Here is a 12,587-nt window from a genome sequence, read left to right on the forward strand (position 1 = left end):
TCAGTTGTATAAGACGTTTGATGAGGCACCATGTTGTAGGAAAGATATTGTCAAGCTGGAAAGGATACAGAGAAGATTTCCGAGGATGTTGCCAGAGGATCGGAGCTATCGGGAGAGGTTGAGTAGACTGGGACTCATTCCTTGGAGCGCAGGATGAGTGGTGATCTTATAGAGGTATAAAAAATCATGAGAGGAATAGATCGGGTAGATGCATAGAGTCTCTTGCCCCGAGTAGGCGAATCAAGGATAAGAGGACATTGGTTTAAGGTGAAGGGGAAAGATTTAATAGGAATCTGAGGGGTAATTTTTTTACACAAAGGGTGGTAGGGGTATGGGACAGAAGGTAGATGTGTTATTACCAAAACACCAAATTAAGTGGGCTTTTAGGCTAAATAGTTGCCCGAGCAGAAATAGCAATGAGAGCTAAATCCATAACTTTTTTTAACAATATGAGGAGACTAAATTTACCATGTGATTCTAAGAAAATCATGTTCGGCATAGACTTTGTAGGCCAAAGGGTCTGTTCTTATGATGTACTGTTCTATGTTCTAATTAATAAAATACAAATTCAGACATTTGTCCTTTCTTTAAGTGGGCATTTCTTGCATGAGCAGGCAGTGCGTATATTATAGGCACATACAGACACAACACATTTTTCTAACTAGTACCCTTCCGTTTAATCTGTGATCACACTCCCATACAAAAATACCGCTTATGAACTGAGACAGGTGCAACTAAATTTCCTGTCGCGTCTGTTAAGCCAGCCATATCAGTTTAACACAATCAAGCAGAGCCATCTGTGAAAAAGTCTGCTGTAAAGTAATCACATACAACTATAAGTTTACAATGCCCTTTACTGACCAGCGACCTGTAATCACCCTTACAAAAACATCCGTCAGGATATCTATTTTAAACACAACCATACAATTGCACAATAGGATGTTGATTCTTTAAGAAGAAATCCTTGAAAACCTAAAAAATTGTGAAACCACTGAAAAATGAGAGAATTTGATCCAAAATATTCTTAAAAGATATTGTAAACACACTACGTCACGATATGTACACTATATTTAAAAAATCCAAGATTCCCAAACTGCGCTCATTCCTTGAAAGAGCTATCTAATACAATGCCAGACTCTAGCTTTTTCTTTAACCTTCATTTTCTATACATAAGTAAAAAAAACTAGAATTCAGAAATTGAATTTCTGTTGAAAAATGCTTTGAGCCCCTTGTCAAATAGTCATGATAGTCATGATCATAAAAATTATGTATGTGGAAAAATTCAAATTTTCTTGAGGAAAATATTTTAATTGAATGACTAGTTATCAATTTGTTTTTTGGAAAAAATAGTGGTAAGCGGCCCAGCAACCATGTCATAGATGGCTGAGTTGTAGACAGTGGAAAAGAGTAGCAGACATTGGTAAAGGCAGAATAAGGAAAAAAGTGATGATGAAGGAAGAGAGCAACACCAGGTCAATATAATGCAAGAGGCATTCTTATTACATTCTTTCTATCCACAAATAACTTTTCTACTTAATTCCACTTAACTAAGTAGTGCAATTTATCAAATTGGATTGACTTATTTCTGTCACAGTTATCTTGTCGAGCTGAAGAAAGTAGCGCAGATATAAATTGGGGTGAGATGATCTTGGAAGGATTTAAAGCAGAAGGATCTTAAAACTAAGGTGCTGCTCACCCAGAAGCAAACATAATGAACAATCGCCCCATTACATGAAGGATGTGAAGGCTTTGGATAGGATGCAGAGGAGATTTCCCAGGATGATGCCTGGATTAGGAGGTATTAGCTACCGGGAGATGTTAGACAGACTTGGATCGCATTCTCTGTAACACCAGAGTGAGGGAATACCTGATAGAAGTGTATACAATTTTGAGAGGCATAGATTGGGTAGACAGTCAGAACTTTTTTCCTAGGATGGAAATATCAAATACCAGAAAGCACAGCTTAAGGCGAGAGGGGCAAAGTTCAAAGGAGGCGAGTTGTTTTACAGAGGGTGGTGAGTGCCTGGAGCACGATGCGGGGATGGTGGTGCAGGCAGATACAAGACCTTTGGATAGGCACATGGATATGCAGGGAATGGAGGGATATGGATTATGTGCAAGCAGATAAGAATTGGTCTTGGAATAATATTCAGCACAGGCATTGTGAACCGGAGGGCTTGTTCCTGTGCTGTACTGTTCTATGTCCTATAAAGGATTGATATTGTAGACCAGCACAACATGATAACATGCCCATGTCCATGCTTATCAACAACGACACATTTGTACTAAACCCATATTACAGAACTTTATTGACAGCCATCTATGCATTGGTGATTCAAGTGCTCATCTGGATGCTTCTTAAATGTTGTGACAGTCTCTGTCAGCACGTCAGACAGTGCTTTGCGGATTCCAACTACCACACAGGTGAAAATATTATTTGTTTGATCCACTCTAATTCTCCCATCCCTAACCTCAAACATCTGCCTTTTAGTTTCAGACACTTCTGTTTTGGGGAAAACCTTCTCACTGCCCAATTCTTGGTTCTCATTTTTTGTACACATCAATTAGGTCCCTCTGTCATAATATACCAGATTAGTTTCAATTTGCATGAATTTTCAAAATAATCTAGGTTTCATTAATTTTAATATGTCTGAAGTTTCTTTGCAGCTTGAAGATGAAAAGAATGCAATTTAAGAACTGTGAACATACAATGATATTTATCAGAATAGCCCTGCACTGTTCTTCCTCATATTTCTACTTCGGACAACAGGATGTAATTCCTGAACTCACTTTGCAGCAAATTTGACCATCTGTTTGCTCACATGGTCTCCCACCGCCACAAGTCCTTGGATGTTAAACTGCTGCTGACGTAGAACTAAAAAGCACTGCTTCCCTGTGAAGATAAAAATAGTTTGCATTGAGTGCAACATAACACGAGATCCCCGAGCGCACCCTTTTGTTTCTTTCAACTGAGTCACAATTTTTTTGTTATTCATTTACTTTTTCCTTTAAAACTAGACGGAAGCACGTGTGGAAAAACATTTATATCCTCCTACATTAAATAGAAATGTCAACTCAGAATCTCACAGACCGAATCAATAATTTGAAGTATATTTCCAGAAAGTTTTACACCAAATTTTTATTTTTTGGAAAAATATTTCCCAATCCTTAGCTTGCCAAAATAGTTTAATCAAAGATCTACTGCCAGGAAGCAAGCTATATTAGCAACAATCCATTTCAGATAATTTAACAAAGGCAATCCACTAAATGAAACTGGGATAGGACGGGAAAGTGGTGTTCTTTTTTAAAGGCAGAACAGTCTTAATTGGCTGTTGGTGCTACACATATTTTTTATCCCCTTCGCTGTAACTTTAGAGGAACATAAATAACCAAGACCCATCAGATTCACACCCATAATGTAAAACTATATAGCTGGCAAAGATAATCATATACTAAACACTGGACTGATGTCTAGCTCCTTTATTTAAAAAAAAAATAAGAGCATACATGATTAACAGGAATAATATATTTGACTAATTCAGCCTTGACCTCTCTTGAAAGCTGAAAGGTCAAGAAATTCTTGCAGCCTTTGAGGAAATGACAAGAAATGAGAGCTAATTTGGATAACTGTAATAATTGTCCACAGCTAAGTATTTGCCAGGATAACATAAGCCCTCCACCTCTCTTTTATGACAATCTTAGCGGTATCTTCGTTTATCTTATTCCATAGACAGCTCTTTCAGCTCATGGAGCATTCCATGATACTCCACGCAACTACCAACTAAAGCTCCAAGTCTGTAGTGAACTTTGATTAATGATCGATTATTTGTTTAATTTGACATTGGTAGTTTAAATATTTGTTAACTGACCCTACCATCTTTCTTGGCTCCAAACAATAATCTAAACAGAAACAAAATACTCATGTTTTTTAATGAATAGTTGTGGTTGGATTAATCTAATTGAGGTACTTATTGCACCCGATGACCTAGAATGAAAGCACCACTGTTAATCAATCAAATGTTTTACATAAACTGGTTTTGTGCATACTTTCTATTTTATTTTCAAGAGTTATAAGTTATCCAATTTGTTGTTTGGGCTGAAGTAAGTTTTCTTCTTATGAAAGCCTTATTCTTATGATGAGAATTTTCTACTTCCAGTCAGCTGTTTCCTGTTGACCAACTCATAAAGGGAAAGACAACTCAACACAGCAATGCGTTGTTCTTACCTTTGGCTCTGCTGGTGTGGACTCTGGAGCGGAGCCAGACCATCTGGTCGGCTTTATCTTCTGACAGATTTTTCACATGAACCAACACACGGTCTTTACGTAAAGAAGATATCACTGTTTTACAATTAGCTCAGAAAATAGTGGCATCCCAAATATCAAAACAACAAGATACTCAGATGAACATGCAAAATATATAATCTTGTTAGGCAGCTTATGAAAATCTCCCAGATCATATTTTCTTTAATATATGGATATTGGATGAGATCACTACACTCCAATAAAGGTTAAACTTCATAATTTAAACTTTCTTCAGAAGTTAGTATTTTTCCCATTAGTAAAAATTCTAAGGTTTCCTATGGGCCTAGCATTCTGTCAGAGACATGCAAAATCTAGAGATGCACAGATAACATTGAACAAAGCACAGTACAATATAGGAACGGGCTGGGCCCTTCGGCACTCAACGTTTGTGCCAAATGTGATGCCAAGTTAAACCGATCTCACATTGCAATTGCCTCCACCACCACCACCACCTCTGGTAATGTGTTCCAGGCCCCAGAAACTTGCCCCACACATCTTCATTAAACTTTCCCCCTCACTGGATAGCTATTCCCTCTATTTGGACATTTCCACCCTGGGAAAAATGTTCTGGCCGCCTACCCTATCTAGGACTCAGAAATGTATATACTTCTATCGTCTTCCCTCAATCTCAGACATTCAGAGAAAACAATCCAAGGCTATCCAACCTCCCCCTATAGCTGAAACCTTAATCCAGGCAGCATTCTGGTAATGCTCCTCTGTACTCTCTCCAAAGTCTTTACATCTTCCCTGTAAAGGGGCAACTGCACACAAAATTCCAAATGTGGCCTAATCAAAGTCCTATAGAGCTGCATCATGACTTCCTGACTGTTATAATTAAGTCCCCCAGCAAATATGGCAAGCATACCATACGCCTTCTTTACCACCCTATCTACTCATGCTGCAACCTTCAGTGAGTTATGAATCTGGACTCCAAAATCCCTCTGTACATCAATGCTGTTAAGAGTCTTGCCATTAACTGTATACCTTTCCCTTACATTCAACCCCCCAAAGAATAACACCTCACACTTGCTTGGGTTAAACTGCATCTGCCATTTCTCTGCCCATTTCTATAGATGATCTATATCCCGCTGTATCTTCTGACAGCATTCCTCATTGTCTGCAACTCCTCCAATTTTGGCGTCATCAGCAAACGTACTCACCAACCCATTTACAAACAGCAGAGGTTCCAGCACTGAACCCTGTGTCATTCCACTGGTCACAGACATTCAGCCAGAATGTCTACTTTTGTGTCTACCTTCAGCCAGAATATCTACCTTCCACCGCAAACCTCTGTCTTCTACGAATAAGCCAGTACTGAATTCATACGATCAAAGTCATCATGAAGCCTGTACATCTCAATCTTCTGGATCAGCCTCCAATGAGGGATCAAAAGCCATACTAAAATCCATGTAAACAACATCCACTACCCTATCTTCATTATTCTCCTTCGTTACCTCTTCAAAAAACTCAAGTTAGTCAATCAATTAAGAAATCAAACCTGGGACTTTATCCTTGTGTCCTACCTCAGAAAACATTAACACAAGGTATCGTTCAGTTTTTAGTATCTGACATTTTAACTGGAACAACAACATCAATTTGTTTGAAAAAAACACGATTTTAAAGCCACTTTTTGAAACTATCCAAGCCAGACTTTTACTCAGGCCCTCTAAAATAAATCATCATCTCGCATTTTCCATTATCATAATTTGCAAGTCCTTCATTACTAAACTCACCCAACTTTTCTTGTGATTGTATCATTGGAAGAATTCCATATCTGTCTTTAGAAAAATCCTGAAACGGAAACCATTTTTAATACACAGGAAGTTTATATGTAATCAATAAATATTACATGGATCATAATTTGATGTGTTCATATAAATCATAAGGCGCTTGGCATAAAATCGCATAAAATATAATCAGTAGAACAATGGATTCTTAAAATGAACTGTAGAATCAAAACTGCATCTACATCTATCATTATTGCAAATGAGGTTTATAAAAAATTGTACATCATGCACAATCATAAAAAATACAATCACCTAACTAAATGAACATACAAGGTCTTGCCCACGAATTAGGTCAAAATTATTTTCAGAATATTGCGCTGAAACACATTCAAATGCTAATTCTGATATTGCAACATCATCAGCTTTAAAGACCAAGACTGAAATTCAACCTAAATTAAAAATAGCTCAGAATCCATTTACAGCCACAGGCCTACAACAGATGTGTTCTCTCAAAATAAAACAAGAAATCTACTTGAACATTGAATATAATTAAGCCCAGGTCATGGGAATGGTTATGGACTGAAAAGTGCTCATGATATATTTATCACCATTTCCCCACTCCCCAACTGTTCATGAAGGGAAGATAAAAAAACGTGCCCACTATTTTCCAGCAATAATAACATGGTCTCTGCCACATTTTTTCCATATGCAAGTTATAGTGTCTTATGGCATGGAAACCTGCCCAACTTGCCCATGCCAATCTAGATACTCTCTCTGCACTAGTCCCACCTGCCAAGTTTGACCCGTATTCATCTACACCTTTCCTATTCATGTACCTGTCAAATGTCTTTTAAATGTTGTTACAATACCTGCATCAACTACCTCCTCCGGCAGCTTATTCCATTTAACTGTGTGAAAAGGTTGCCCCACAAGTTCCTATTAAATCTTTCCAATCTCACCTTAAACCTATGACCTCTGATTCTGGATTCCCCCACTCTGGGTAAAATACTCTGTGCATTCATCCTATCTATTCCCCTCATGTACTTGTACACCTCTATAAGGTCACCCATCCTCCGGCGCTTCAAGGAATAAAGTCCTAACCTGCCTAGCTTCTCCCTATAGCTCAGGCCCTCAATACCTGGCACCATCCTCTTAAATCTTCTCTGCACTTTTTCCGAGCTTAACATCTTTCCTATAACTGTGTGACCAAAACTGAAAACAATATTCAAAATGAGGCCTCAGCAATGTCTTGTATAAGTGTAAAATAACATCCCAACTTCTATACTCAATCTCCTCACTGATGTAGGCCACTGATGAAAGCCAGTTAACCAATCTTAAATGTGAATTGGAAATCTCAGACATATTAATGGTAAAGTGCTTTACATTAACTTTTGCAAAGTTATTTAATTTAATGACACTATAATGATTATAGTATTTATTTTTTAATAATTGAAAATTAACTTAAGATCTTTAATTTTGATATACACCAACCTGTTCATCTGCTTGATTTTCTGCTGCCTATAGAAACATTAATAAATCTTAGTTACATGAATCATGTCTTTTTTAATTAAACTACACAAATATAAGACTGATATCAAATTTAACATGCCATTATTTATGATCGTCAGTCAATAATACAAATTTGTTGTTTATTATATTTAATTCAAAAATCTGAACTACCACCATAATTATGTTTCAAAACATTTTCCTTAAATTGCACTCTTAAAGCAATTTTGTCAAAATCTCGATAACCTGATAGCTTTGTGCTGAGCCAAATAATTTAAATCGGTACACAACAAGTTAGCTAGTCTGAGACAAAGAGATAATGTGGTACTACATTTAGAGTCAAAGGGTCCTTAACTCATGAAAGAGGATGTAGAGGAGAAAAAGCAAACCAAAATCCCGGACCTCTCTAGTTTATCACTTGTTGATAAACATCCATTTTGTGAACTTCAGGCAAGGAAAAGATTAGATTGGGATGTGATACTTCCCATGATTAAAAAGTTTGTTGGTGCTCGCTAATGAAGAATATCCATTGGGTAGGGCCCCAGAAACGTGCTGACAACAAAGAATTGGAGACAGCATGTCACTAACATCTGGGAAAGAGTTAAAAAACCTGAAGAAATACAAAACACAAAATACTTCTTGTGAATTAAAATACAAATGTGTTTCCTGCACTAACTGCTGTAATCTTCTAATCTACAATGCAACTTCACAATGCACATTTGAGTGGACTTCACAAAGAGGTTGATTGTCTTTGATACTGAACACAAGATTGAAGGCATGCTAACCTGTAAAGCTTGGACAATATATTATGTAACTTAGCTTTTATTTAAAAATGGCAAAAGGTATATATCTCCAAATCAAAGTCGTCTAGTTGACTACATTTCACAATTGGTCGAAGCAACAGCATGCATTTAATTGTATTTTCAAACCAACCAATTTGACTTGCTTCTCTGCCTTCTTAGCTGCCTTTTCTGCTTCTTTCTGTAGTTTCTTTGCTGCTTTTTTCGACTGTGCCTGGTCCTCTGAAATACTGCAAGTTGAAATGGTAGCAATCATTAAAATATGTTTGAAAAAGCAATTCAAAATCTAATAACCTTGTTAATTCTATCTGTTATCTATTTCATACATCCTTTAAGACAGTAAGAAATTATTAGAAAGTAGGATGAATTCTAATGGATGCGAAGATGACCATGTAATTTCCAGATAAAGCTCTTGTTTATATTTTGCATTCCAAAAAAATTGTATTTTACAACATTGTAAATGTGCATTGCTTTTTTACACCCAATATTGCCTTTAACCAACAGCTACAATAGATCAAAGTGGACAAATAATCCATTTAGAATTCAATTATTGAACTACTTCTGCAGGAAATAAACGCAGATGAACTTTTAATATGGGATACCAGCTGTAAGAAAAACAAAGAGAGCAAGGTTTAAGTTCAAAACTTGTTTTCATCTTCTCAGTTATCTTGTTACCTCCACTGAAAATAGAATACACATGAATGGGATATACAGATATAACACAATCGTAACGGACTAGATTCAGACTTAGTGTGATCTCCCAGTGGAGGAAGAAGAAATTAGTACTCGTCTACTGTTGGCTTATACACTCAAAAGCCTGGGCTATCAAAAAGCTGTTCTGTAATTCCATAAATGCAATATGCCCACAACAGATGCTGTGCAGAGATAAGCAGCAGACTTGGTAGAAGTCTTCGTCCAGGGACTATCCTTTGTTATTAAAATTAAATGGCTTGCATTAAACACAATGCTAACACAGAATAATTCCAGACCACCACCCAACATATGCAGTTCTGTTCATTTCACTGTAACCAAAGATCCCAGTATATTGTATTTTCATTTTTTTACTTGTCAATGTATCCTGTGCCATTGCCATTTGTTACACTCCCTAGCAGGAGCTTGCCTGCATGTTCAGCATCTTGTATGATCATGGCTGAGCTTCAAACTACAGATTATTTTAAAGTGCACAATAGCACAGACAGCAGAGTTGCTGCCTCACAACTCCAGCAACCAAGTTCGATCCTGACCTCCGCTACTGCCTGTGTTGAGTTTGCACAATCTCCCTTTGACTGGATGGGTTTCCCTCAGAAACTCTGTTTTTTTCTCACACAACCCAAAGATGTGTGGATTGGTAGAATAATTGGCCACTATGGTAGTTGGGCGATAGATCGATGGGAACATGCTAAAAGTAGGTTCAATTTTGAATTACTGGTGGGAAATAGGATGCTTTGAGGAACAGTACAAATTCAGATGGGCTGAGTGGAGTCCTTCTGTGTCATAAAGAAGTGTAAAACATTGCCTATCCTGTTCATCAGCCCAATGGCTATGGAACCTTCAAGACTACATAATAATAATAATAATAATAATAATAATAATAATAATAATAATAATAATAATAATAATAATAATAATAATAATAATAATAATAATAATATCTTTTATTGTCATTGCACGTCAGTGCAACGAGATTTAGTATGCAGCTCCAACCGATGAAAAAGAAAAGTAAAATAAATAAATAAGCTGTGTGTCGTGACCATCCGAGGGAGACAGTCCAGGGGGGGGTGGGGGCACTCAGCAGGGGTGGTTCAGAGCCGCTATAGCTCTTGGAATAAAGCTGTTTGAGTCTGGAGGTTCGGGCGTAGAAGGCCTTGTAACGTCTGCCGGAGGGAAATAGTTCAAACAGTCCGTTACAGGGGTGTGATGAGTCTTTATGGATGCTGACGGCCTTCCTGTGTGGTAGATACCCTCCAAGGCTGGTAGCTCTGTCCCAATGATCCTCTGCGCTCTGTGGACGACGCGCTGAAGAGCTCTCCTCTCCGCCTCCGTGCAGCTGAGATACCACACAGAGATGCCATACGTTGATATGCTCTCTGTGGTGCAGCGGTAGAATGGTGTCAGCAGCTGTTGGGGCAGACCAGTCTTTTTTAATGTCCTCAGGAAGAACAATCGTTGCTGTGCCTTCTTGACCAGCGCAGCGGTGTTGGTGGACCATGTGAGGTCCTCTGAAATGTGAGTGCCCAGAAACTTAAAGCTGGACACTCTCTCCACACTTTCCCCGTAAATGGAGATTGGGGCGTATTCTCCATTATGGGACCTCCTGAAGTCAATAATCAGCTCCTTGGTCTTGGAGGTGTTTAGTGACAAGTTGTTACGTGTGCACCAGTCCGCCAGGTTCTGCACCTCCGCCCTGTATTTTGTTTCATCACCGTTGGTGATCAGCCCAATCACTGTTGTGTCATCTGCAAACTTCACGATGGTGTTGGTGTCGAATGCAGGAACACAGACGTGAGTGAAGAGGGAGTAGAGCATGGGGCTTAGTACACAGCCCTGTGGTGTGCCGGTGCTCAGGGTGATAGTGGAGGACAGGTGCGGGCCCAGTCTCACTGCCTGCAGTCGCTCCGTCAGAAAGTTCAGGATCCAATCGCATATCGGCGAGCTGAGGCCTAGCTGGTGGAGTTTGATGGTATTGGTGGGGATGACTGTATTGAATGCAGAGCTATATCTCCTAAGTCGAATCTTTACTGCTGTACAAAATTCTACTGCCTCTTATTTTTCATCAAGTCCTGCTCACCTACCCTCATTGTCCTTCCCGATAAACAATAGTTTAATTTCACAAATTTAAAACTATCTTCAAATTGCTTCATACTACTCCTGCCCTAACGTTTCCCATTGCTTGGACTCCCCCAACCATATCCAGTGCTAATTGTCTACTAAGACAATATTTTCAACCTTCATGTTCTGAATCACAGGCCATTGAACACCATCCGTCAAGATCCATCCTTTCCCAACCCCACTGAATAATGCCGAGACAAACATCATGATCAACATTGAATGGATTCTGTGGGGTTGAAGGGTGACACCTCCTTGGAAATCTGGCAAATTCTTTGAGCCTTGCACGAAAGGAACTTTAAGAATATTAATTTAGAGTTCAGAACACTTTTGAATTGATATCACATAGCATTTGGTCATACATAGAAAAAACATAGCACGGTAGGCATGTAATGAAACTGATTGGCAAACTTGTTACAAAGTATCCTATTTATCCACCGTATGTAAACTAAGTGCTTTGAAGAGGAAAGTAATTAGTTCCACTCACAGAATTAGTGCAGAAGCATTTGCTATTCAGTTTCACCAGTAATTTGACACCAAAATCTGTCAAAGTTTACCATTAATATTGAAGATGGAACTGATAGAAGTGATTGCAATTGGATTGCCAGGTTTTCTTTTTGCTTACATGACGTGGGTGGTATTAGCGCTGACCTTTCCATTGTGACTTATGTGTTGCGATGACTGGTGATACTGAGCTCCGTAATCCGTGAAAGATTACGAAATTGGGCTAATGTGCCAAGTATTATTGATAGGTGGATGATGACAACGTTATTGACAAATAAATAAATTGGAGGTAGAAAACAAATGCATGTCTCCAATTTAGAGAGTAGTTTATTGATATTGATGCATCGGTGAAACTGCAGTCTGTAACTGGTGAAGATAAGAAAAAGGAAATTTGGTTACACACAACAACACCATACGACATGGGAACCCAATTAGGCAATTTGGTCCATCAAGTCAGCTCTGCCATTTGATCAAGGCTGATCTATTTCTCCCTCTCAACCCCATTCTCCTTCCTTTGGCACTCTTATTAATCAAGAACATATCGATCTCCGCTTTAAACATTTCCGACGACTTGGCCTCCACAGCCATCTATGGAAATGAATTCCACAAATTCACCACCCTCTGACTAAAGATATTTCTCCTCATCTCTATACTAAAGGTACATACTTTTATACTGAGGCTGTGCTCTTTGGACTCTCCCACTACTGGAAACATCCTCTCCACATCCACTCTATCTAGGCCTTTCAAAATTTGGTAGGTTTCATTGAGATTCCCCCCCATATCATTCTAACTCCAGTGAGAGCCCAGAGCTATCAAATGCTCCCCCACCCCCATTAACACAATCATCCATGGGATAATTCTTGGGATCACAAGGTCGTAATGGCACCCATCTCATACCCAACAATGAACCTCTGAGCTACA

The 12,587-nt window shown here is 38.5% G+C and overlaps 1 protein-coding gene across 1 annotated transcript in view; it reads right to left on the reverse strand.

Moving 5' to 3' along the window:
- The window catches only part of dars1 (aspartyl-tRNA synthetase 1), a 49,350-nt gene that overhangs the window by 29,679 nt on the left and 7,084 nt on the right, over window positions 1-12,587 (reverse strand). The window contains exons 2-6 of the mRNA XM_033024683.1: window positions 8,470-8,566; window positions 7,522-7,548; window positions 6,037-6,094; window positions 4,226-4,318; window positions 2,791-2,893 (exon numbers count right to left, since the gene is read on the reverse strand). Coding sequence (XP_032880574.1) covers window positions 2,791-2,893; window positions 4,226-4,318; window positions 6,037-6,094; window positions 7,522-7,548; window positions 8,470-8,566 — 378 coding nt within the window. The remainder of the gene's footprint in view (window positions 1-2,790; window positions 2,894-4,225; window positions 4,319-6,036; window positions 6,095-7,521; window positions 7,549-8,469; window positions 8,567-12,587) is intronic.

The sequence above is a fragment of the Amblyraja radiata genome, chromosome 7 (genome assembly GCF_010909765.2).
Source record: "Amblyraja radiata isolate CabotCenter1 chromosome 7, sAmbRad1.1.pri, whole genome shotgun sequence".
Lineage (NCBI taxonomy): Eukaryota > Metazoa > Chordata > Chondrichthyes > Rajiformes > Rajidae > Amblyraja > Amblyraja radiata.